At 39.6% G+C, this 25,239-nt stretch overlaps 1 protein-coding gene across 2 annotated transcripts in view; it reads right to left on the bottom strand.

The window, feature by feature from the left end:
• The window catches only part of TNFAIP8 (TNF alpha induced protein 8), a 56,607-nt gene extending 31,763 nt beyond the window's left edge, over positions 1-24,844 (bottom strand). The window contains exon 1 of one of the 2 annotated variants that reach the window (XM_077790458.2): positions 23,755-24,844. In XM_077790458.2, coding sequence (XP_077646584.2) covers positions 23,755-24,280 — 526 coding nt within the window. In that variant the 5' untranslated portion in view covers positions 24,281-24,844. Of the gene's footprint in view, positions 1-457; positions 22,822-23,754 lie in introns of those variants that run through there. The other variant, XM_085566414.1, reaches the window with a different exon arrangement.
• Between the last annotated feature and the right edge of the window lie 395 nt (positions 24,845-25,239).

Here is a 25,239-nt window from a genome sequence, read left to right as displayed (position 1 = left end):
AACATGTTTTTAGATGGGTATGAAAACAAAAATTACTAAATCTACCTTTTCTACTTCCTGGCTGCCTTAGATAATTTAATCCTAAATGTATGGCAAATGCATTTGCATTCCTTATGAAAAAAGATTAAGCAGGGACTGCCACTACTTAAAACATACCTTTACTCAAAACAATGCTATCTAAGCAAGTAAAATTTTCCCCAAAATCTTGATCTGTATATTAAACCAATGTAAAGTTATCAAGTTCTTCATCTCTGTAAGTGAAATTGAAAAAGCAAATCTCCATTACCAAATGCCAGACATGACACACTTGTCTTAACTGTGAAACTAAGAGAACAGTAGTAAAGAACACATTAACTGAAAGCACTAAAATAGTATCTATTTAGCACAAAGCTCATATGTTCACTTGGCTATACAGCTGTTTCATGCAAACTGGATTTTTATAACCAAACATTCTTACTTGATCTCAGTGCAGTTGTCTCTATGTAGAAAACAGTAGCAAGTCCAGTCGATGAATAATAAAGCAGAGATGAAATGTGGCATTATGAGGCCAGGCTACAAATATATTTGACTCAAAGCTAATGCAATGCCTTCCCAAAACACATAATTTCAACATCCACATAACATAGTTTGTTTTTAACATCAGGAAAAAGCCAGCAGGAACTTACCTGATAGTAAACAGTGAGTATGTTTGGGCAACATAATACTAAGGCCATCATATTTCCCCATTTCCTGGAAGTTTGCTTTCATAATCTGTGGTTTTTACTCCACAGTTTATACTGTAAGTATACTTGTGCTACTGTAAAGAAACTGTGTTTTACTCCACAGTTTATACTGTAAATGCAGACTGACCTTCAAGCTTGTGAGCAATTCTTGACAGCTCTTCAATAGTCCCTGTACAAATAATCTAATTTCTTTTCAAAATTTCTCTGGAATTTAAATACAGTAGTCTCCATATGTAGATACCTGTAAATCTAGAAGTAAATATATCACTCTATCAAACAACTTGGATCAGGGGTTAAGAAGTGAAAGCTCTGCAAAAATCACAGGCACGACAAAATAAAAACAAGAACAGTTTTGGCCCTAATGACTGCAAGAAAGAAACAAAAGTTTCAATTTGCCCATAGTGGGCTGATATTTATTCCAATATTTATCAGAAATGGGTGAAATACAAACATTTAATAGTGAATGAATGGGCAAATACTGGAAAAAAATAACTACTATACTAAAATATGCAAGTATTTAAGATCAATAAAGAAATCTAAGTATGAAAGTCAAGAAAAAGAATGTAACTTTTTTTAAAAAATTACTACTCAAAATTGGTATTTTGTGATGACTGATGATAAACACTGTAGCTTTGTCTTAGATTTGTGAACTTGATACATTTTTTTATTTCTCTAGTGTTTAAGAAGCTTGCAGGTACACTCATCATAAAATGTTGCATTTTCAACTCATAAGGTGTAACAAATGTCACCAGCCCCTGTATGTCTGTGGGCAACACAGATTCTGCAGAGCCTTCGCTGACCACACACACATGGAGCACCTTGGGGAATGCACTGTCTATTTTTTCCGGACCCTTTGAAATGTGGTACCTATGAACATTTATCCTTTGCACATCAATGCCGACTCTTTCTCCTAAATGCAGCTGTAAAATTCTTCACAGAACTAGATGTACACAGGGCCAATGTGCACAACAACCAGAAACCACTCAGTTAATCATGTTTGTGCAACAAAGATCTGAAAGAAAGTTACATATTTGATGACCACAGAGATTTATGCTCATTTTATCTGATCTCCAACTCAAATCTACTTATGCCTTCCTACCAATTGGTTTCTAAATTAAATCAAAACTGAACAGGGTTACAAATGCTTGACATTGGTAGAGATCTGAAGTAATAAATTTTTTTTATCACCTTGAAGCTATTTCTAACATAATTATATAAAGAAATGAACAAATCTCAGATTATATTTACTCCAGTTTAATGTATTGACAGTCTCCATTCACACAAAAGTCTTGTTTCAGAGGTCCAAGATATGAATTTTTTGGAGGACACAGGTACTACCTTTCCTTCCTCCAGACAGGAGCTAGGACTTACTGCATGTCAGCTTCTACTGATCACCAGGAAGTCCTTGTCCAATCTACTGGTGGTTGTGAATCCCACGTAAACTGGTCAGCTCTTTTTGAGGGTGCTGATGTCACACCCAGGGCTGTGTGCTGAAGTACCGTGGTGAATAACACAGCAGCTCTTTCCTCCCCAAATGTTTTATGGCAAAACCCTCATGTATAAAGCTACAGAATTTTCATTTCACCTGCTGCTGCTTTCATACAGTAGAAACACTGTAACTACAAATGTCTGCTCTAAAATTGGCTGCACAGGTAAGTTAATTATTCACAGACAGTTAATACTAAAACTCAAACTAGATATAAATGTTATTTTGACTAAACAACACAAATGAAACTGTATCTTTTGCATCTCAGCAGAACTGCCAACCCCAACAAATAAATAGTATCTGTTTCTGCACTGAACCAGAGATAAGCTGTTGATCAAAGCGTCTGATAAACCTCCAGGAAAGGAAAAAGGGTTAGCAACATAATGAAAGATAAAGTCCAGGTAGTGATAAAAAACATCAACAGTTAACATCTGTGAAGGTACCCCTAAGATTCCTGTTTAACTGTATTTGCAATACCTCATAGTCTCTTAAAGTGAAATACGTATTTCTATTTTTATATACGTGATTACTAGTTTTTGGGGACCAGTTTCATTACAAATATTAAGTAATTTAGTTTTAGGCCAAACACTTGAATATATTCAGCACCCCATCACAAGCCTGTGCTATCATTCTGGTCTGCATAAACCTTGATTTACTCAAATAAGATAGCAGTATTAAACAACTGCCTGCCTGGTTGGCTGTTCAGAAATAGCCCTAAGACATGCACACTTCATCCATAAAACAAAGTGCTTTCAAATGCCACATTGCTGTATTCCTAAATGTTTGTGTTATCAGTAACCAATATATTGGCTGACAGAGATACTGTCTACTCACGCAGACAGTAGTAGCTGGATCATGCTGCTATACTCTTTTCTTTACAACTTTAAATATCAAAATCAGTTGACAGCACTTGAGGCAAAATGACAGAGGACAGTGAATACAGATATGGAATGCATCTGGAGTTATCTGTAGTTATCAATAAACAGCCCTCACATCTTCTTCAGGTGAGTGCTCATTCATGTGCACACCCCACTTCTGCTCCAGAGGAACCATGTTGCTCAGGGCTGCAGCCTTGAAAGACTCTTTAGTAAAACACATCAGTGCCTATTTGAGGCCTGGCTAAGGTGCCCCATGAAACAGGAAAATACCAAGGAACTCAACTGAGGCCTCACAGGAAGACATGGAGTGGCATGTGTTGGCTACCCCATTGTTTAAAACTGACAAGCAAATCTCATGGGGCTGAGAAACCCCCACATTAATGAGGATAAAACCATCTAGCTGATAAGGGTAAGTACTGGGGAAGGGAAGCTGTTCCAGCATCCCCAGGACTTCTGAGTATTTCCGAAGATGAGGCAGAAATGCTCAGTAGGAACTTGTACCTCAGACTGAGAAGGGGGGAAGGCATCCAGTTGTGGTGCTAGGAATTCATGGGCTCAGAAACTGAAAAGCCACTACTTTCTTTAGTCAAAAAGAAAGGTAAGGCTTAGGACTACTTATTTCAAATTCTGTTTTTTTCAGCTTTTGTGCTGGGTCTCTCATTAGCAGCCCAGATGTTTAATCATACTGAATTATCTTGTAAGACAACCTTTCAAGAGTCATTGACTTCCCTACGAAGGATAAAGATCTCACAGTTCTGTTTATGTGATACATTATGATTGCTAACTGTCAACACTGAAGCATGACAGTTGTTCTTTCAGTTTGGAAACAGCAGACATCCCTCCACACTGCATGGAACTGCTGTGCAGAGGTACACAAAAATGCTGTGCTGAGGAAAGCAGCTTCCACATAATCCAAATCTGGATGGGTCAATCCTCTACAAAATCTTGTCTTGCCTTGCAGCATCCAGAAAGAATTTAGAATTCTCAGAACATCAATCCCAGCTTTTGTCAGGGACTTCTAATGCCCTGCATCATTTTATGGAGAACATGGCATGAGATACTGTATCAGCTGATGACATCACACACTCCACTATATCAAAAACATGAGAAGGGATGTTCATCATCATACAGCTGCAACTAAATGGAAATTTTACAATCTGTGTCCAAATGCAGAGCAGCAGAAGAAAAAAACCACATCCTTTCTGGCAGGAGTCCAAAGATGTGGTGCTGAGATGCAGTTGGAGGCAAAGAATGAAGACAGTCTCTATAAGCAACAGCACTGCTTCCTTTTGTGAATATATGGACAAGTACAACTGGTCGTAACATTAAATAAGACATGCAGTGTTTGCTAAATTCTGGCTTAATTTCTTTCAAAGACAGTACAGAAAATGAAGGGGAACTCCTCAAGGGCACAACTCTATCCTTGCTGTTGGGACTCCAGCACCTCTTGTAGGGAAAATTCAAAAAAAAGGTGATCTTCTGGAATAGTATTGGAGTCAGCTTAAATGTTGTAATATTAGACAAAAGTTATTTGAAATACTTATAGCACTTAATAATAATTTGTTTTAATTTGCAGTAGTTAAGGTATATAAAAATAGGAGTTATCTGTTTATATTGTACTGTAAACCTGAAATTAGGAAGAAGTTGTATTAATTTACAAGGCAAGCAAAATATCTGGTTTTGTTCTTTTATGTCAAGGAAAAAATAAATCCCTAAACAATCTACTCTTCAAGCATCTCTTGAAGGAACTGGGAAAATCCTGAACAGTAAAACCATACGTCTATGTCTTCAGCGCTCTGGTTCAGTAGATAATTCAATACAACTGTAATAGAGAAGAAAACCACATCATCTTGGCTTCTGTGGATTGTCCTGTTTTGTTGAAATACCTCCGTCACAACAAATGCTATTTCAAATCACCTTCTGTATTGTGGATTTTAGAGAAGCAAAAAACTATAGCAAAAACTCATTATTCATTCTAACGAGCTTAAGAAATACTAACATTTTAGCTTTCTCATGTATTTTGAAAAGGGGACTGAAGATCAGGATTTAAGACTACCAGCTTTCATCCCTTAGTTAATATTTCAAGTATGTTGAACAATCTCAGGCCTTCCTTCACATGTACTGACTGACTTTCCACTTGTACTGAAAAGCTACACAGAAAAAATTAAACAACTGCTAAGGAAGAATATTTTTTAAAACTCTGTATGTTTGCTAGTAGAAACACAAAAATACTTTGACATGTACATGTATGTCAGCTACAGATATATTTAGTCAGATGTTTATGGAGCAAAGTATTTTCTAATACACAACAGCCAATGCACACACATGTGGCTTGCAGATGCTACATCGGCCCTTCTCATACACATCCTGCAATGCAAACCTGCCACTGCTGACCCTGAGAGACACCTATTCATAAGAGTTAACTACAAAATGAATAATTAAACACAGCTATATAAGCAGCTAAGATTAATGGAAAAAAACTTCGGTGTCTTCCATATTTTCTTTTGTTTTCCATACATCCATTGTACTTAGGCACTACTGGGTCAAATTCCCCTGCACTGCAGGGTAAAGCTCACTTCACTGTGACAAGTGGCACAATAAATGCCACACACTACAGTGGCCCAACATACACATAATGGATCATAAGCCTTCGTGAAAGGCAGTTTATTCAGGTATGTAAGTTAATGCTTGAGAAACAAAGCTAAGCTCTATCAAGTACTGAGTGCTCAAAAAAACCCCATTCTTCTAAAACTGATATAGAGAGGATCAAACACCCTTCCTAAAAATATCTCAGAATCCACACTACAAAATTCTCACAAAACTCTCATATGCAGATGATGATGATGATAATATGGACTTGAGGCTGAATAATTTACATCTGTAATTTAGGAAAACTTCAAAATAGCAAACAATAAGGGGAATGGGAGAGGTAAATAAGTGATCTGACCAACTACTACTGCCTCTTGGTTTACAGCAGCACTCCACGTAATGGCATGCTTTTTAAAGAGAGAGTAAAGAAACTGAAACATTATTCAGAAATGGCTATCTTAAAAGGAGGTCACATGAAAACAACTATCTTTTCAAATTCAGACATCATATAAAAAACCTGTATATATAAATATATATATAATGAACAACAGGTGACTATTAATGTCTAATTGGACAGCAGAGTTGCTAAAGGATAAATTATACATAGAGTACTGGAAGGGGAAATATCAGACTAAAAGAAGCTTTTTTATACAATTTGGATAAGCCTGAATCTTTCAATGTATCTAAAAAAAACTTCAGAAATAAAACTTGGCTCAAAAGAATATGGGCATTTGTGAGATGTCTCTCACAAAGCTTTCTCTGTCCTGAACAGAGACAGACAAAACACACAGGAAAAAAGAAATAAATCAGGGTAGGGTTTCAGTGAGATGGGATACAGATAAGCATAAAGTCAGACTGTGACACTTTTATGAACACAAACTTTTAAGCATTGCCTCCAAATGAAGTGGTTGCACAATTCCCAACCCTCAGACATGTTATACCCGCTCCGTCCCTTCCTTTCACCCAGCCTTAGAGCTCCCTGTGATAGCAAAAGCATCTGTTTAGCTGCACAACACATCAGATTGAAAAATTAATTCACAAAAAAAGACTGCTCAGGGGATATTAAAAAAGTCTAACTGATCTCATGATTGAGTTCCTCATTCTGATGAACATGAATGTTTCTCCTGACACAAGGAAGGAAACAATACAAGCATGGGAACAGTACAGCATGACATTTTTGGCAACAGAAGGGCTGTGAAATCAGTGCCAACTGACTTGAATTGTTCAGCAGAGGATATTATCCAATGGAAACAAAAGGAAATGATCTGTGCCACAAGATCATGACCAATCAAACAATCTGTTACTGCTCTGAAAAAGATAAGACAACAATGGTGAGACACACAAGACACTCATCTCCATAGAAAGGATGATACAGACAGTTGGTATGTGACTGAACAATAAAGCACAGCTTCAACTCTTCTACAGAAACTCACTAAAGTCATAAAATGCGTGGACTTAAGGATGCCTTGCTTTTTACCCTGTACCCAAAGTCATGCATCATAATCCTTCAACCATTTAGAGACCACAGAGGTAAAATAATTGTTCTGGTCATATCTTTCATTTTCTGAGACTGAAAATTTATTAGTTTACTGTATTTCCTTCAGTTATGCAGCCCTTTTGCTACAGCTACCTTTCCACTGGTGTATATCTGTCATGCATAATCCTGTGCTACTTGATTACACAGAAGTTCCTGCATTTGAAACAACACTCACTCAACACATTTTTAAAAAGTACTTCTGTTGTGCGACCTATTTCTCAGCCCAATTTCCCATTACCTTCAGTCAGGCACTACACACGCTTGGTAACAGGGGACATTACCAGACCTCAAACCCTTTTCCTAGATGCACCACATTTGTTTCTCTTTATCCACCCTTCACCTAACCTGACAGATTTTGACCATTTCAAGACCCAAGTTCAGTCTACCATGATAACATCCCCAGCATGGATGTCATTGCATCAGACTTGCCTGTCAGCATTGGTGGTTGATCCCATTTATTTCATCAACTACCTCTTTCCTTGCATGGCACACAATTCTCATGGTGGAGAAGATAACTCCAAAACCACTCCCAAAATGCTCCCAGCACAATATTCACCCTACAGCTTCCTTTGAGGCTCACATACCCACAATCTCAACACCTACTGTGCTTGAAATGCTGCATGCCTAATACAAACATCACTGAGCTTCTCTCCTTCTGGGTATTTATCTTATTAAACTGAGCTTTCTTCATCCTCAGGCCAACTTTAGATGAGCAGCTACCTCAGCAGTGTGTGCTGAGAGGAGTGCTTAAAATTCACTGAGACAAGTGTAACTTCAAGTGACCAGTGATTTTCCACCCTGGCCCTTAAAAGCTCAAATGGCTGAATCCTGACAATATTTGCTAAGGAATTGTACAGTTTCTCACATGCAGAAAGTGAAGTAACCAAACCGACCGCACCTCCTGCTTCAGTTACCACTTCACAGCTTTATTGTGTACCAGGACCTCACCAGGTCCTCCCAGGATCTTACAGCTCCACATGCCCTTGAGCTCCAAACACATCTGCTACACCATCACAAACACTGCCCAGAGCAGCTGTCACAGTTGAGCATGAAGAAAAACATGTCTTTCCAAGTTTGCCAATAATATGCATAAGAAACTGCTAGTAATGCAGCCATGTGAGCCTGCTCGTTGATGACTAGTCTTAGAGCCTTAAAATAATTCAGATTTTAAAAGATCAATAAGCCCAACCTTCTTCCAAGCTGTACCAGAAATGCTGCCACAATACAACAGATAATGCCAGTGTGCATCTATGCCTGTGGCAGCATGAAAACACTTGGCAGAGGAGTCCACCTGTCTCTCTCCAGCAAGAACAGAAGAGAAATACCATAAGCAGTGATTCCAGCAGAGACTCCACCTAGAGATGTTATTTATGACAGATGTGTACATATGTATGCAAAGAAAATCATGTACTTGCCTGCACTGTTCAGAAGAGCAGGATTCAAACCAGGGAAATTGCAAAGGAGGAATGTAGCAGTCAAGGGAAGGGAATGCACAGCAGGCAGAAGAGTTTGATATATTTCCTCTTTTAACCAGCATGCTCATCAGAGAAGACTTCAGCCTATGAAAATATCCAGGGTCTGAATAGCAGGTAATGTAAAGAATTATTTTAACTCATAATATGATATGAAAATATGCAAGAACAGACGAGCTAGAAGACAAGTAAAACTGTATTGGAAGTCTCCAACACTGGTGCAAATCCCCCAGCTACCTCTGTTAAGAGTGAAAGTGCCCATGCAGAGTTAAAATTATGTTCGACCACAACATGAGATGCAAATGTTTGCTATGTGGGCACTTGTGATTCAGAAGGCAGGATTTTCCAGCTATTATTCCTAAAGTACAGCCACCACCTTTGGCCTAATGAAATCGGTATGAGTGCACACAGGACCAGGACAAAAGCTATAAAGCTCTTTCTTACAAACCTTATCTTGTCAAGAAGAATTAGGGGATGTCTTAATTAAAGGTAAAAATTCCGTTAAGTGATTTCACGCTACCAAGCATAAACATTAGCAAAAAATACTTAGCGATGTCCCTAGTTTATAAGAGGTGAAACACCAGAAAAGATTTTCTAAGAGTCAAAGTCAATAGCATTCAATATTAATTGAAGAATAGAAGTGAAATTTAGGTCCAGAAACATTAAAATTTTACAGTCAGCACAACCAGGAAAATTGCCCATAATGAGTTTGATTCTGATTAATTTGATATTATGAATATATTTTTTAAGTTAAATTTCTTTAAATCCATTTTCCTACTCAAAATAAAGAATCATTTAGTAAAGTCACAGACACTTCTCAACTCTTGCCATGTTAAAAATTATTTTAACAGGCTTAAAATATCATATATTTAGTTTCTTTTAGGAAAGAAGCTTGAGAAGTGAAGGGGTTTTTTATAGTACCTATTTGGAAAACAATGGAAGAGAAGAATTTGAATGAAAGCAGCTGATGACTGCAGCATGAGAGTTAGTTTCAGTCTGTGACTGAAAAGGCTTTTGCTGGTTTTAACATGCACCCTCTGAAGCAGCCTCTCAACAGCTCCAGTTTCCTGGCTTCAAGCTCTCCAATAAGGAAAGAAGTATCAATCACTGAGGGACTGGTCTCCTTGCACAGTCTCTACAACAAATACATTCATTACTTTGCAAGTGAGCTAACACAGCTGCACATCCTGGAATGTGGTGCAACTCATCATCTTTACTAGCAAGTAATTTTAGCAAAATTCAATGCTTTTGAAACAACAACAACAACCAAAAAAAAAAGATGTTATCCAAAGGACAGTCTAAAATTTCCTTATTATATGGTTATTGACATGGTACAATTCCTTACAGCTATCTGGTACTTGATGTTGTAGTTAACATAAGGAGGTGCTTTAATGCTATTCTGAGATAGTACTAGAATTCCATTCTAAGCTACACAAATTAAGTTGCCAGCAGAGCAACAAATTTCCATAATCTTGCCTCTGAAAAACAGGTTCCAAATCTGCATATGCTACCCAAGCAGGCATGTAAGGGCTGAAAGTGCTCACTTCCCATGGCTGACAAACAAAACAGGCGTTCTCATAAGACAGAAGAGTTGCATTTTCTTTACACATAAACAGAAATTTTAAGGGGAAAAAAACACACAAAAGTGCAAAATAAGTAATACTCTTAAAAACACAGAAACAATCCAAACATGTATTATCTGGATGTAAGCAGAGAAAAAGCCCAGTTCCTCTAAAGATGCAGTACCCTGCACAAAACTATTTTTAAAAAAATTATCTCTATAGATGACAAATTTTTATGTAAATCTTCTAGAAATCTGATGGAGATTTCTTTTTATTTTCCCAGAAATTCCCAAAAATTTTCATGATACCAGAATTATCTGGAAGTTTCATAGCTAAATGTTTCATTAATTAAGCTTCATGCAAACACTGAATTCTGTTGCATTAGCTAAGAATATCTCTTTTCAGAAATGAGACTCAGTTGCAGATCATTCTAAACAGGGGAAAATCACAAGTATAATAAAATACTCCTTGAAACTTCTTACTGTGAGGGAGTCAAAGCCTTTGAAGCTGTCACCTGGCACAGATACATAACTACTTTCACTGTTCTCACCTTAGTAGTCTTTCCTAGAGGATTAAGTCCATGCTTTTTTTTATAACATTAGGCAAACTTTCCCTGAAAAGAATACAGACTGGAAGAACACAAAGCAGAATAATTTGTGACTTTCATTATAGGGCTTTCCCTTCTTTCTTTCTACAACTAGTTATTACCTATCTGTAATGTTTTAGCTGCACAGATTATTGACTGAGTTGTGAGATGTAAATAAAGTCAAGTGCATGCAACAGAAACTAAACAAAAGATAGGGAAAATTAGATATAAGCTGGGAATGTGCCCTTGCAGCCCAGAAGACCATTAAAAAGCATAAAAAGCAGTATGGCTAGAAGGTCCAGGGAAGTGACCCTGCCCTTCTATTCCCACCTGGAGTGCTGCATCCAGCTCCAGGACCGGGACACAAGAAGGATGTGAACCTGCTGAAGAGAGTCCAGAGGAGACCAAAGATGATCAGAGGACTGGAGCACCTCACCTGTGCAGACAGGCTGAGAGGTGGGGGTGTTCTGCCCAGAGAAAACTTTTCTGAGTTTTCAATACTTAAAGGGAATTCAAAGAAAGAGGAGGAAAGACTATTTACTGGAGTCCATAGTGACAAGACAAGGGGTTTTCAACTGAAAGTGGGTAGTTTTATACTAGGCAAAGGGAAGAAATATTTTACCACAAGGGTGAGGCTCTGGAACACACTGCCCAGAGAAGTCGTGGATGCCTCATTCGTGAAATGTTTAAAGCCAGGCTGGAGGGACTTTGAGCTGTCTAGTGAAACATGTCCTTGATGACTGTGGGGGCCAGGGTTAGACCTAATCTACCTTTGAAGGTCCCTTCTAATCCAGGTAATTCTGTGGTTCTGAAAAAATGGGAGTATATAGTCAAGGAAATAAGGAGAATACCAGCATGCAGAAATTACATCTGGCATTTTCCAAGTAAATACAGGCATACAGTTTGCTTAGAAAATATTTAAAGATCTATGAATGAAAATGTAGGTCTGAATATTTTGAACTACTTTCTTCAGTCCAAGAGTAATACATTGAAAGAACAAGGGAAAAATAAGGTTTTGAGAAGAAATTTGTCTTGTGGTCCCAAGCACAAAAAAGCTTTCATCATAGCAGTTTCTGTATGTTATTCATACAGAGGAAAACACTATTCAGACATACTACACTCACTTGATGTACGTGTAACTACCTGCAGCCAAATTTTACAGAGAAATTTAAAGAAATCTGTCTCAATTTGTCACTCTGGAAAAAAAAAAAAAACAAGAGAAGATATATAAATTGTAGGCAGAAAAACAACTTTTAAAGCACATGGCACTTAATTAATCAATAAATAAGCATTACAAGTAGATGTCTGAGAAATATTCCTGTGTATAACGAAGTTTATCTTGGTATGAATTACCTCCTCAACCATGTAAAAAATCTGATCTTATATAAGGAAACGATACTGTATAATACTACTATTACCAGTTACTGGAAGTTCCTCACTTGAATAATGGCAAAACACAAAAGAAATTACATTCTTCTCTCTGACACTTTGGAAGGAAGCTTTATGCTAATACAGAAATATGAACTCTTCCAATCATGTAAAGCAAAAGGAATTTAAAATGTCACAGAGAAAAGTTTCCTCCAACAGATTCTCCTCAGCTTGGTGTCAAAGCAAACAATATCTGGAGCACATTTACCGTGGCTCACACAACCAGCTTTACAGTCACCAGCATAAATTCACTTACATACCTCCACTGTCAATAAGAGATCTCATGTACTGAAAGAGGAACCCATTTCCCTTTAGTGATGATTATTTTTTACTAGGACATCTTGGACTGCCTTTATCTGACACTAGTCAAATATCTCCAGGGGGTTTTCAGGAGGAGAAGAGCATGGGAAAGAAGAATTAACTAGAAAGCTCTGCATAGAAAGAACACATAAAAAAAGAGGAACTGTGAAATTTGCTACTCAGATTGAACATTCATATGTCCATGTAATAGTGCTAGAGGTACTACAAGAAGAATGGGTGTAAAGCGAATCTATTTACTTCCTTTAGAGCATTCAAAAGAAGAGGGTACTGAAGGAGCAGGCAAGTTATTAACTGAAGTCTTTCCACAGTTTTCGAATTTCATCTTCTTATTTCACTAGCTTATGTTAGAGTAACTTCATTAGTTTATCTTCCCACCTTCCCTCAGCAGTTAGACCAGACTGTAAAAATATCATTGCTCTAACATTTTGTCTAAACTACATGGACTTGTGAATCTCCTCAGGATTCCCATTTTAAGTAACAGAACTACTCTGTCAATGTCTGTTTATAGATAAAAACTAAATTAGGCATAAATAACACAACTTTTAATAATTTAAAGAGAAGGGGGAAAAAATATGGTTTTGAAGCACTTGCCTTTCATTCCCTTGAAGGAAACTTGCATTGAAAGTTTCAAGATTCAGACCCAAAATAGATGTTAGTTTTGCTTTAAGTTGCTACACACTAAGTATTGCAGAACTGCTGCACAATAACTGCATCTGCACAACAGCTATTTCCCATTTCAAATTTTATTGTATTCAGCCAAAATTTTCAGACACTGGAGCACAACCTTTGGGATACAGTCACCCAAGTGCTGTGCTCTGCTGCAGGCTTCCAGACTTCCACAAATTGCTCTGAGGCCACTGATGGAGAATAGAGCAGATAATGTTATAATGTGCTTTTTAACTGAGAAGTCTAGCAGGATGTAACAGTTTTTTGCATATTTTATTTTGCAGAAAGTTACTGTTTCTATTCTACTTCTAGTAAAGAGAGCTGAGAAAGGGATGGGGGCAGTCCAGGGAACAGGATTTCCCAGCTCTGACTACTGAAGGGCCTCTGCTAGCAGGATGCACAGCTTTCCACAAGCAGCATTCACTCAAGAGACTGAACCACAATTACAATATGGTCTTGTTTAAGGTATAAACAAGATTAAGGCATGTTATTTTCAGGGTTACACTGTAGCAACACTAAGCACCTTAACAAATTGCCTCAAAATTAGGCAGGCCCTTGAGGGAACTTCAATTGAATTTACCTGAGCAGAACAGATTAGGTGATGCTTACAGCTCTTCACACTGCCAGTGTGACACCAGCTGCCCAGCTGTTTACTTGCCTCTGCAGCCAGCACAGCCCCATGAGGTCTGTGCCCGGCCCCTCGCCTGCCGGAGGGGACACACACCCTCCTGTCTGGCTGCACACCACTCTGGAGGCAGGTGGCTTCTCAGGGCACAGAACCCCAGTCTGGGGCACGCTGAGCGCTCTGCAAAGCACCCTGTGTGATGTGCCTGCCTCCCTGCAGGCCACCCCACATGAGGTGGGATGCTCACAGCTGGCATGGGGCTTCAGGCACTTCTGCTCCACCTCCCCCTGTGGCCTGCAGCACCAGGCCAGAGATCAACCCAGCTGTGCCCCAGCTATGAGCTTCTTGTAATAGCATAGACAGATCTGACAGCATTTCTCGAGGCAAGTGCATGCTCCAAAATGCTCTAGAGCTAGCAAACCTTCCATGCATTTTTACTCAGCTTACACGCACAAAAGAAAAAAAAAAAAAAAACAAAAAACCAAACCAGAAAAAATTTTAGTTCACTGATTCTACCACTGTCACAGAGCAAGCCTTTAGCTTATTTTATTATAGTGTTACTCAGCTGTTCATATTAAGAAAAAAATAAAGCTTTAAACACACTTCTTTTTTCCTCTTTAGTCTTTTGTCTTTCATCTCAAGAAGTTCATTTAAGCTTCTCAAGGTTCTTCTAATCCTTATTCCAGTATTTGATTTGATCAAGTTCTGAATTTAATCCTCCTAGCTAAAAATTTATTCCTTTGCCTATCTGTTAGTTGCCATTCTTCTCCATCGATGTATTTATTGCCATCAAGACTCAGAACACTAACTTTCAGACTTGTGCTGTAGCTATTCACTTTTTAAGACAAATAAAGTTGAAATAGGTCACAACTGCATTTTTAGCTGTAGACTTCTGTACTACTATTTTCACATACAATTGTGAAACTTAGAGCTTATTAAACACTAAATGCTATGTTTAAGCTGCTGCTTTCCTATAATTTTAAACCTAAATTTTAAAGTCCACTGTAACCCCACACTCTCCTTCCCCAACCTCAGTCATACACATATAAATTCTTGTGCTTGAGCAGAAAGAAGGGTTGGTTTTGTGACATAGTTTCCTGTGTACAGAACAGCAGCACATGCTCTGGGTTTAGGCACTTGAGAGGTTTTATAGGTCTCAAATGATGACTCTCCATCAGGTGGACCCAAGCACTCAGAAATTTTTTTCAATATACCCTGTTCTGTGATCACTGAAATTAAATACCGGGCTTGATTCATAGAACTGGGTACTCCTTGTAAAGCAGGATCTTTACACAAATACAGTTTGAATGGATTTTTTTATTTTATTTTTAAAAGGCCTTAAATTTTAAATCAAGTCATTAGAAAAATGAGCATGCTGGAATGCTAAGAAACTTCTAAAAAACTACAGGTAACAATAAACAATTTGGACAAATCCTACTGGAAAACACCAGCAAACAACCAATGTTTAAGGATCCTGGATGAGATGAAACAGAGGTGTCCATGAGCTGCAGTCAAGAGCAAGGACCACATCCCATGCTTTTCATCTTTTATTGTTGCCTAGAACATGCTTTCTGCAGATGGATATTTTGTAGTAATTTAGATTCTCTATACTATCCAATGCAAGATCTGAAGCAGAGGAAATGTATAAACTGCTAATCACCTGAGATTACATTTGAACACCTCACAGGAATAAATAAAAATGCATACAGTATTTTATTACATATCACTGACCTCACATTCACTATTCCCCCTTTTCTATTTCCCAATTATCCTCCTGGTATTAATAACAAAACTGACATTTCAAGGAACTTTAAACCATCCACCTGCATATTCAAAAACCACTTGTACAGCAAATACTGCTAGCAAACCTGCACAAAAGCATTTGGTTGCAATCAGCATACTTTCTGCATCACTGACCAATGTGGTGTTTTGCAGACCAATACAATACGAATTTGTTGTTTGGATTACACAGATTTTTCTAGAATTCAGATTATAATCGCATTTCTACTATTATTCAGCTCTACTCGTAAGTTCTAATAAATTTTAAAAAGCTCCAAACAAAAAAAGATTTGAATATTTATTTTTCTTTAACATGAGAGTGATCTAATACACTGAAGTACTACAACTTCATGGAGAACAAATTAAGTAAATATGCCTGGAAATAATCCATTTAATTCACAAAAGGTGTAGATAAGACCTTGATATGAAATGCATGGCAATTCAAGGGTACAATACAAACAACTTCTAGCATGAGATCTTCTAACAAGAAGAAATTCCACCTCTCAATAAGTTGTCAAGTACAGGACCAAAAAACAGTCTGTCAGCTATATAAAACTATAAAGATTCCTACAGCACTGCTTATGGTAACATATCTATATTGTTTCATTATTTATCAGAGAGGAGGCTAAAGCATCCTGTAATTTACACACAGTAACTACAAATACTACTCAGTATACAAGAAAATAAAACTACAGTCAAACAGTTTTACAGAGAAACAGAGAAAGACTTCCCCTCAGTGAAGTCTCCCAGTGATACCACTGGAAATCACAGAAGATAGAATCATAGTATATTTAGGGGTGCAATGGACCTTAAGGATCAGCAAGTCCCAGCCCCCACTGCTATGGACATGGACACCTCAATTAGACCAGGTTGCTCAAGGCCTTTATCCAAACTGGCCTTGAATGCTTCCAGGCATGAGACAACCCACAGCTGCCCTGGGCAGCTTGTTCCAGTGTCTCACCACCCTCACAGTAAAGATTTTATTCCCAATATCTAAACTAAACTTTGCCTCTTTCAGTTTGTACCCATTATTCCTTGTCAAGTCACTGCAGTTCCTGATGAAGAGCCCCTCTCCAGCTTCCCTGCAGGCCCCTTCAGATCCTGCAAGGTCCATGAGGTCTCCAAACACCCTTCCCTTCCCCAGACTGGACAGCCCCAACTGTCTCAGCCTGGCTTTGTAGGGGACGTGCTCCTGTCCCTTTATCGACTTCATGACCCTCCTCTGGACTTCCTCCTACAGCTTCACATCCTCTTTATGCTGGGGACACCAGAACTGAACACAGCACTGCAGTGGGGTCTCACCAGAGCAGAACAGAGCAGAGGGGCAGAATCCCCTCCCTCACCCTGCTGGCCACGCTGCTTTTGGTGCAGCCCAGGACACGTCTGGCTCTGTGGGCTGTGAGCACACGCTGCTGGCTCCTTTCCCATCAGCCATTCCCGCCAAGTCCTGCCCCACAGGGCTGCTCCCAATGAAAAGAAAACTGCCACACTCATTTAAGATTTCAGAAGATATCCCTACAAATGAACTTCATACATTTTACACAGTTGTTTTTATTAACTTATAAGCAGTTACAAGGAGAGGAGGGAGATACAGCCAGTGCAGATCTGCTTTTTAGCTCAAAGGAGGACAGTCAATTTGTACCACGAAGTTAACAAAATTAAAGAGCACAGCTTCTTGATTTTGTTATACAAGCATTTAAAGTACAGCACAGACACAAAAAGTCCTTGAGCTTTTCTATTCCCTGTTTCATTGTAATCCTAGCCATAATAAAACATCTAAACATAAAGGTATCAACTACCTTCTTCTAACTTGACTTTTGGACAGCTAAGCAATCTTCAAGGCTCCCACAATATGCTCAGATTTGTCTCTCTTGTCTTCTCATGTCCTCCATCCTATATCTTTCACAAAAAACTTCTAGTTTTTAATCTCATAAAAAACATAATTAATTTTCATATGCCACTAAACCCTACTTAGCTGCCTACAAAATCATTCCAGTCATGCCAAAAAGATAACAGAGCTGAAAGTTCTAGCAACACTATAAATAAGATCAACTCTAGACTACTTGAGACACATGTTTTATGTCTGGAATCCCAAACACTATAAGCTAGAGGCAGCAAAATGTTTTTCACCATATCAAAGACATAAAGGTAAACAATGTTTCCACAGAAGAGGATTTTTTTTAATAAAACAGTTCTGCAGTTAGTCATAAAGACAGTACTATATACATCAGGATTAAACAAAATCGTAATATCAACAGTTACTGACTAGCTAGATGAGCTACAATTGAAAAAAAAAATTGCTGAACAGTTGTTCATTTTTGTTTCAGCTTATAAAGCATAAAGTAAAAAATTAATTTGAACTGCAGCTGATAAAATGCAGATTTTGTGTTCTGAACAGAGGAAGAAGGATGGAGAATGAGCTGAAGGTGGGCAAAAGTTCTTCCACATAGCCAGAAAATTACTTTAATACACTAAGGAAAATGGGCTAAGCATATATACAAAACAAATAACCTTCTGCTGAGAAGTGGAAGTATATCAAAAACAAACACATATCTAATTTGAATACTCCAAACCAACACAATAATCAGGTCTTAATTACAGGCCATTTAACTAGGCTGATCTTATCTAGCTATTTTATGCACCACTCAGAAAGAACCATCTGCAGCAGATGAGTCAGAAAGGTACAGGTACCTTCTAACACCAAACTACTATTTCTCTACATTCTGAAACCACAGTATGTAAACACTCAAAAAAACCCCATCTACCAAATGTTTTGCAAAAGATGGGAGGTGTGGTTTTGCTACTGATTGCATACTAGTTAACCATGATATACAAGAGATAGCTCTAAATGCATTTCATATAAAATGGTGATGTTTTATTAATAGCAATTAACACAGCAGCAACTTCCTCTCTTTTCCCCAAGGCAGAGTAACACCAAAACCCCCTGTTAACATAGCACTATATGTTGGTTTTGCATGGCCAGGTTTTGGTATTGGGGGCTACAGGGGTGGCTTCTGTAGGAAGCTGCCAGCAACTTCTCCCATATCTGGCAGTGCCAATGCCCCCTGGCTCCAGGATGGATGTGCCACTGGCCAAGGCTGGGCCAATCACAAATTATGGTAACACCCCTGTGATAACATATTTAAGAAGGAGAAAAAGGTTACTGGGCCAATGAAAATGCACTCAGAGAAAAGAGGAGTGAGAACATGCTAGAGAAACAACTCTGCAGACACCAAGGTCAGTGAAAGAGGGGCAGGAGATGATCCAGGTGCCAAAACTGAGATTTCCCTGCAGCCCATGGTGCAGCCTGTGAAAATGCTCCTCATCACCTGAAGCCAAATTTTATTACCCTTTTTTTTTCAGAATATTACAATTAACTTCCAGAACTTCAGCTGTACTTGCAGGTAAAGTAAGTTCTTTAGGTTAGTATAATATTCTGCAGTAATGCCGGCATACTTTGGATAGCCCAGTACTATACATCAAATTGGATCAAACACATCAAACACTCGAGTATAGGAATTGGGTTGAAAATAACTTACTTCAGTTAGAAGCTGAAGAGAAATTCCTCTTCATGGAATCACAGTGGTTACACACCTCATGTTGCATAATCAATAATTTAAATGTGGTAACATTTTGTTTGATAAATTTCAATTTGGCATGTGTTTGGATAAAATTATTATCCCCTTTTTAAACACTTTTCTACCTAACAGGCACTTCTTTTTTTGCCTCACGGAATCACTTATTATTACTTAAAATGCCTTTCAAGGCAACCAAATTACAACACTATCTGTGTGCCATATGTATGCAGGAGAGGACAATCAGTCACAGGTAACTAATGGATTTTATTTCTACCACCAGAGAGGTATTCCAGCTTCAATATTCAATGGACAAATACCTTAACGAATAATAACATGCAGGTATATGCTTTCTCTCTTTGCAGCTTGTTTTTCTGCTTCTCATTACCTTAAAGTTTAGTATATTTCTTCCTTTTACAAGTATTTAGCATGTAAAGGAATAACATGGACTATTAGTTACATGTTTTTCTTCAGTTATTTACAGTTCATCCTGAATATAACTGAGCCCCAGTAACTTCTGCAGACAAAATACCAATATTGTCTGTAAAAATACTTGTTTAGCTTGAAATTTAGTTTACAAGTACCAAAGACACTAAAAGAAGCAAGCATGTAAAATCTTCAACTATAGAAGCCAGTTCTATTTAAAACAGTTTGCTTTGCTCTTTGCCATTTCCTGAATTCCTCTCAAGACCTCCCTAGCAAGGGCACACTATTCACCATGCTCCAGTAAGGCTCCAGTACTATAGCAAAACCAAATCCATTAATTGAGGAAGGCCTAATAAACACACCACACAATAAAAATTTTGCAATTGATCAGGTAATAAATATCACAATGCTATGGTAAATGGAAGTTCCACTAGTTCATTCTGGGGTCTCGAGACACAGGTACAGAACAGACCAATTACTCAATTGCAAACACAGGGAACTCAGCCCACTGCTCATGAACACACACCTCCATCAGATGATTTAACAGCCATCACTCAGGGTCAGACATGGATCCAAATAATTACCATTAGCCACAGCTGCGCCCAGCCTGATTTCCATAGGGCAATACTACTGCACCCCCACATTCTTGACTGTATTATTCCATAAATGGGAGAAAATGCTGAGTTTTAACATGTCCAGTTTTGTTGGTCCCACTATTGTCAGCATACAGCACATCAATGCCAGCTAAGGGTATTATCATCAAAAAGTCATGTAGCACCTTTTAAGTCCCTGTAAGATTTGCTCAAGGGCTGAGACATTTACTAGTCATTATCTGTATTTCCAAACAAAAATGTATTGAAATTAAGGGACAGCTGTAACTCCTTTTTCATTTAAAAGCTATGAATTTTACATACATCTCGCACACCTGCCTTACTACAGAGATTCCAGGAACCTCCACATTGAAATGAAGAAAGAAGTGATGTTTTGGCTGGAAGCAACAGTCAATGATCAGTTCAGACAACAGCACCTGAAACACTGAATTAACAGTTTCTAACATAAATCCTGTATTCCACCCTCTTCCCCTTCTTTGAGGCTTGTTAGAGATGCTTAGGAAACAGCCAAGTGCTGCCACTGCTCTGCAAATTATACACCTCAGTATCAGAGCATAGAGCTCACTTCTCAGTGGGGCTGAGGTCAATCTCTAAGTTTAAAAAGGAAATTCTGGTTTGAGCAAAACATTAGTTGAGAAAGAGAATATAAAACTGCTGTGTGAAACCTCTTGTGTACATGCTTAACTGAAAAATACCATCTTAACTTTCACTTCAACACACGTCACATTTACTTTGGGTCTTATGATTTGATGACATTGGAAGCATAAGAGGAAAAAATTTCCAACCATACTCACTTTTAGTGATTGCAAAGCCAATAAAAATAGAGGCCTAGAATCTGCACTGCATTACAGTTGAAGAATGTTGTAAGTATTTTTATCACAAATAGAATTGACAACATGGCTGTGAGTAGATGGACACTAAAAAAACCCCGACCAGCCCAAAAAAACTCCCAAAGTTGCTTCGACATTAAATCATAGCTCCTGGAGAACCACAATTTGTGATACTCCAAAGAAAAACAAGAGCATTAGAATCTGTCAAGTTGAGATTCACATTACCGAAATTTGCCTTGACACTTTTTCAATGTATATTGTGTACAAAGAATACTTCCCCTACAAGAAAATTCTTCCTAAATACTTAATTTTTAGTAAAATTTCGTTCTGCTCATCAGTTCAATCTGATTCACAAAATGTGACAAACACAGTGTAAGAAATTTGTCAGTGGGAGAAGATGAAAGTAGTTTAAATTATCAGTTTAATACATGGAAAATATAAAAAATTACAAGAAACCTACCTACGAAGGCAGTGGGGAAAGAAAGACAAAATGAAAAGAAGCACAGTACCATCTATTTGCCTTATAATTTATCTTAAGGATGTAAAGCTGTAATCAAATTTACCCAGAACATGGTTACAGCTGCTAGAAAGTAATAAATAATGAAAAAAACAATGAAAAACTACTACCAATCTTTTAGATTAAGTAGGTAATTTTAAAGGATATATACAATGGCAAGACCATGACAAATACCATAACCCATACCCTAACCCTAACCCTCTCCTTTCCATTTTTGTAGTGTTCATGTACAAAAATTAACAAAAAACATAAAGGTGAATTCTAGCCCAAAACCTATATTATGAATTAAATTCAAAAACAAGCATCTGCAACTTAGAAGAAGATTCATCCTAAGATGCAACTTATCTCAAACTGCTACTTCAGTATTAGTTTTGGATAAAACTAATCTGTAAGGATGCATCATCTGCTTTAATGCTAATTAGGCATTTTACTGTCCATCACTCGGAGGGCTTGCCTTGTTGTATCAAAATATGAATGACCAAAGTTGAAATTTGATTATCTGCTCAGCCTTTTCAAGCAGCAAGTATTATTCTTTCCCTAGCAGCAACTACTTAAAGAAAACTCAAAACATATAAATTAAGCCATAGAGCACACCGAAATCTAGGTTTAGTCAGACTAGGCAATTTTGTATTTAACGGAAATGAGCAGCTTCCTGTACAGGGCAAACAACGAGAAATTTCCATTTCAAGCTGCAGTATTCTGTGTTCCTGCAAAGATCTGCACCATAACTTCTATTTCAATAGTATTCCAGGTGAAATTTGCTTTCAGGTGAACTAGAGACACTAAATGTACTAAAAGCTTTTAGCTCAAGTACTAAATGCAAACGTACTAGAACACTTCAGTTCCTTGTTCCTGCTTCTAAGCATGTTCCAAATTCACAAAGTTTTATCTTCCAAATACAGGGCTCATACTTCTTTCCACCGCAACACTCCTCCCCTCCAGAATTTTTTTTTTGGCTTGGCTTGGCTCCACTCTTTCAAAGCAAATTTCATATTTAGAGCTTACAAAAGATAAACAGAGCTGGCAGCACTCAGCATAGCCAGTGAGTGTGAAAACGACTGCTGGGAGAAGTTTTGACCAGGCTGTTTGTAACGTGAGTGGTTTCACTGACCAGTTACACAAAAAACTTGCAAAGGAGCGTAACTGAAATAAGACACGTGCAGAGAGGGGAAGCATCACCTGGACTTTACCCGTGCTCAGGGAAAGCGAACACGTACCTCTAGAGACACAGAGGTGTGGAAGTTCTGACCATTCAGGTTTCTAAAAAGGAAGAGTCCACATTGAACTGTGATCTCCCTTATTTAATTTACAGTATGCAAATAAGATACAACTAAGTCTATAGGCGGAACTTCAGGATTTTTGCTAGCAGTATTTCAAAGCCAAACTGGCACGTCTCAGAAAAGTTTCTTTTACCACCACCGTGCAGACTTCAGCTGCATCACCACGCTTGCCTCTGCCTCAAGAGCTACAGGTCAGTCCTGCGCACCCCGGCACACGCGGACATGGGGCACGGCTCACTCTGGGTGAAAGCACAAACATTTCTGGGAAAACAGCGAAAAGCTAGCTCAGGAGGAGCGGAGGAGTTTCGGTCTCCCCGAGCAAAGCAGAGCCGAGCAGTCTTCACCCAAGCATACTGGCGGTGAGGAAACTCTCCCCGCGTGGTTCCGGGCAGCTCCCATCTGGAGCGCGGTACCGGGACCAGCCGGGACAGGACGCGGCAGCGACCCTGCCCCAGACCCAGCGCGGCACTTCGGCCCCCGGGATGAGCCCGGCGCTCTGCCGGGATCGCCGCCGGGTCGCCCGCCCCGCCGCCGCTCTCGGCCGCGGCTGCCGCGGGCGCGCAGGGCAGGCAGGGGCAGGGGGCACCGGGCGCGGCGGGGCCGGGACGGGCCGGGCCGGGGCCCCGCGGAGCGCACGGCGGCACTCACTGCGTGCGCGGAAGGAACGGGCCGGGGCCCCGCGGAGCGCACGGCGGCACTCACTGCGTGCGCGGAGGGAACGGGCCGCGGCCCCGCGGAGCGCACGGCGGCACTCACTGCGTGCGCGGAGGGAACGGGCCGCGGCCCCGCGGAGCGCACGGCGGCACTCACTGCGTGCGCGGAGGGAACGGGCCGCGGCCCCGCGGAGCGCACGGCGGCACTCACTGCGTGCGCGGCGGCGGTGCCGAGGGCAGCGGGCGGCGGCGGCTCGGGGCTCCCCGCCGGGACCGGGCGGGGCGCGCTCCCGGCCCTGCCCCGCGCTCGCCCCGGCCGGGGCGGGGCCGCTCCAGCGCCGCGCCAGCCTCTCGCACAAGCGGCAGCTACCAAACCCTGCATGCAAGCGCCTGCGTCTACCGAGCTGCATGCAGAGGCGGTTTTGGCAGCAGCTTGCTGCGAGCCTGACGAGATTCATGCTTTGCTCTTGCCCATGGCTCACATAGGAGCGCTCAGGAGTTAAAATCTTGAACAGTATTAGGCCAGAGAGATGGGGAACTTGTGCCAGGAAGGTGCTAATTCCAGAGGCTGGCAGAGGCAAAATCTGGTTAGCAGAATCTGGTCCGTACATCACTGCTGGGACAGACTGTGCAAAGCAGCAGCTCATTGACGAAGAGAGAACATCCCAAGTTATGGGACAGACGGCCTTTGCAACCACCAACAGGCTCCAGAGCTCCCCTGTGGATACCAGCCCCATGGGCTGTAATAAAGGCAATACTGCTCAATTACCTATGGGGAGGTTAACAAAGCTTGAAAAGAAGGATGTACTACTGTTGAGGGATACAAAAAATGCCAAATTCGGAGACCACGAGGAAGATAAGGAAGACACCAATAAATCCAATTCAGCAACAGTGCAATCCAAGAAATCCATTGACTCAAAAAAAGAGAAAGAACTAATTAGTACAGGAAGCAATGGAATCATTAACCAGAAGATAGGATACTAACTAGAGAACTATGCAACTTGTAGCCAATAAGCATGGATTCCTTTGTTTGCTAAAACACCTAGTGAAAACTTTTCAGTCAGTGAACTGCCATAGTCAGTGAAAAAATTTCAGTCAGTTTCATCTTGTGTACCCAGCACCCCTTCCTGCATAGAACTTACCAAAATAAGTATGAATTAGGTCCCCTCATCCCACTGAGAAGCCCAGGATGAAAAAGGATCAACAGGACACTGAAGGATATGTGGGTGGTGACTGTCTTCTGCTGGCACTCTCTTTCCCCTACACACTAAAAGCTACAAATAAAAGTCAGTATTGTTGAACTAGCATTTCGCCTTGTTTGCTCCTTAATTTGGGCATCTCTCACTTACCAGATCATAACAAATGCATTCATACTTGTACATCTGCTAGAGGTGGATAAAGCTCCCCAAGACCAAGGTTTTCAAGCTTAAATGAAACAAAAAAGGATTCAAAAGTCAAGTTGTGGCAGACAACAGAAAGTGCCAATACTGCATCAGCCTCATTACACTCCAAAATAATTTCATTTTGCTCAGTTTTGTTACTTATATGTAAAAAAAAAAAAAAAAAAAAACCCAAACAAAAAACAAACAAAAAAAACCAAAACCAAAACACCCACAAAAACAAACTCCCAGCAATCGGTCCCCCTCCCAAACACCAGGAAGTTAGAAAAAGATAAAGTGTGAGACCATAAGGCATT

The sequence above is a fragment of the Lonchura striata genome, chromosome Z, assembly GCF_050655825.1.
Source record: "Lonchura striata isolate lonStrDom1 chromosome Z, ASM5065582v1, whole genome shotgun sequence".
Taxonomy (NCBI): Eukaryota; Metazoa; Chordata; class Aves; order Passeriformes; family Estrildidae; genus Lonchura; species Lonchura striata.
The sequence above is the reverse complement of the archived record's forward strand: the minus strand, read 5'-3'. Positions and strand labels throughout refer to the sequence as shown.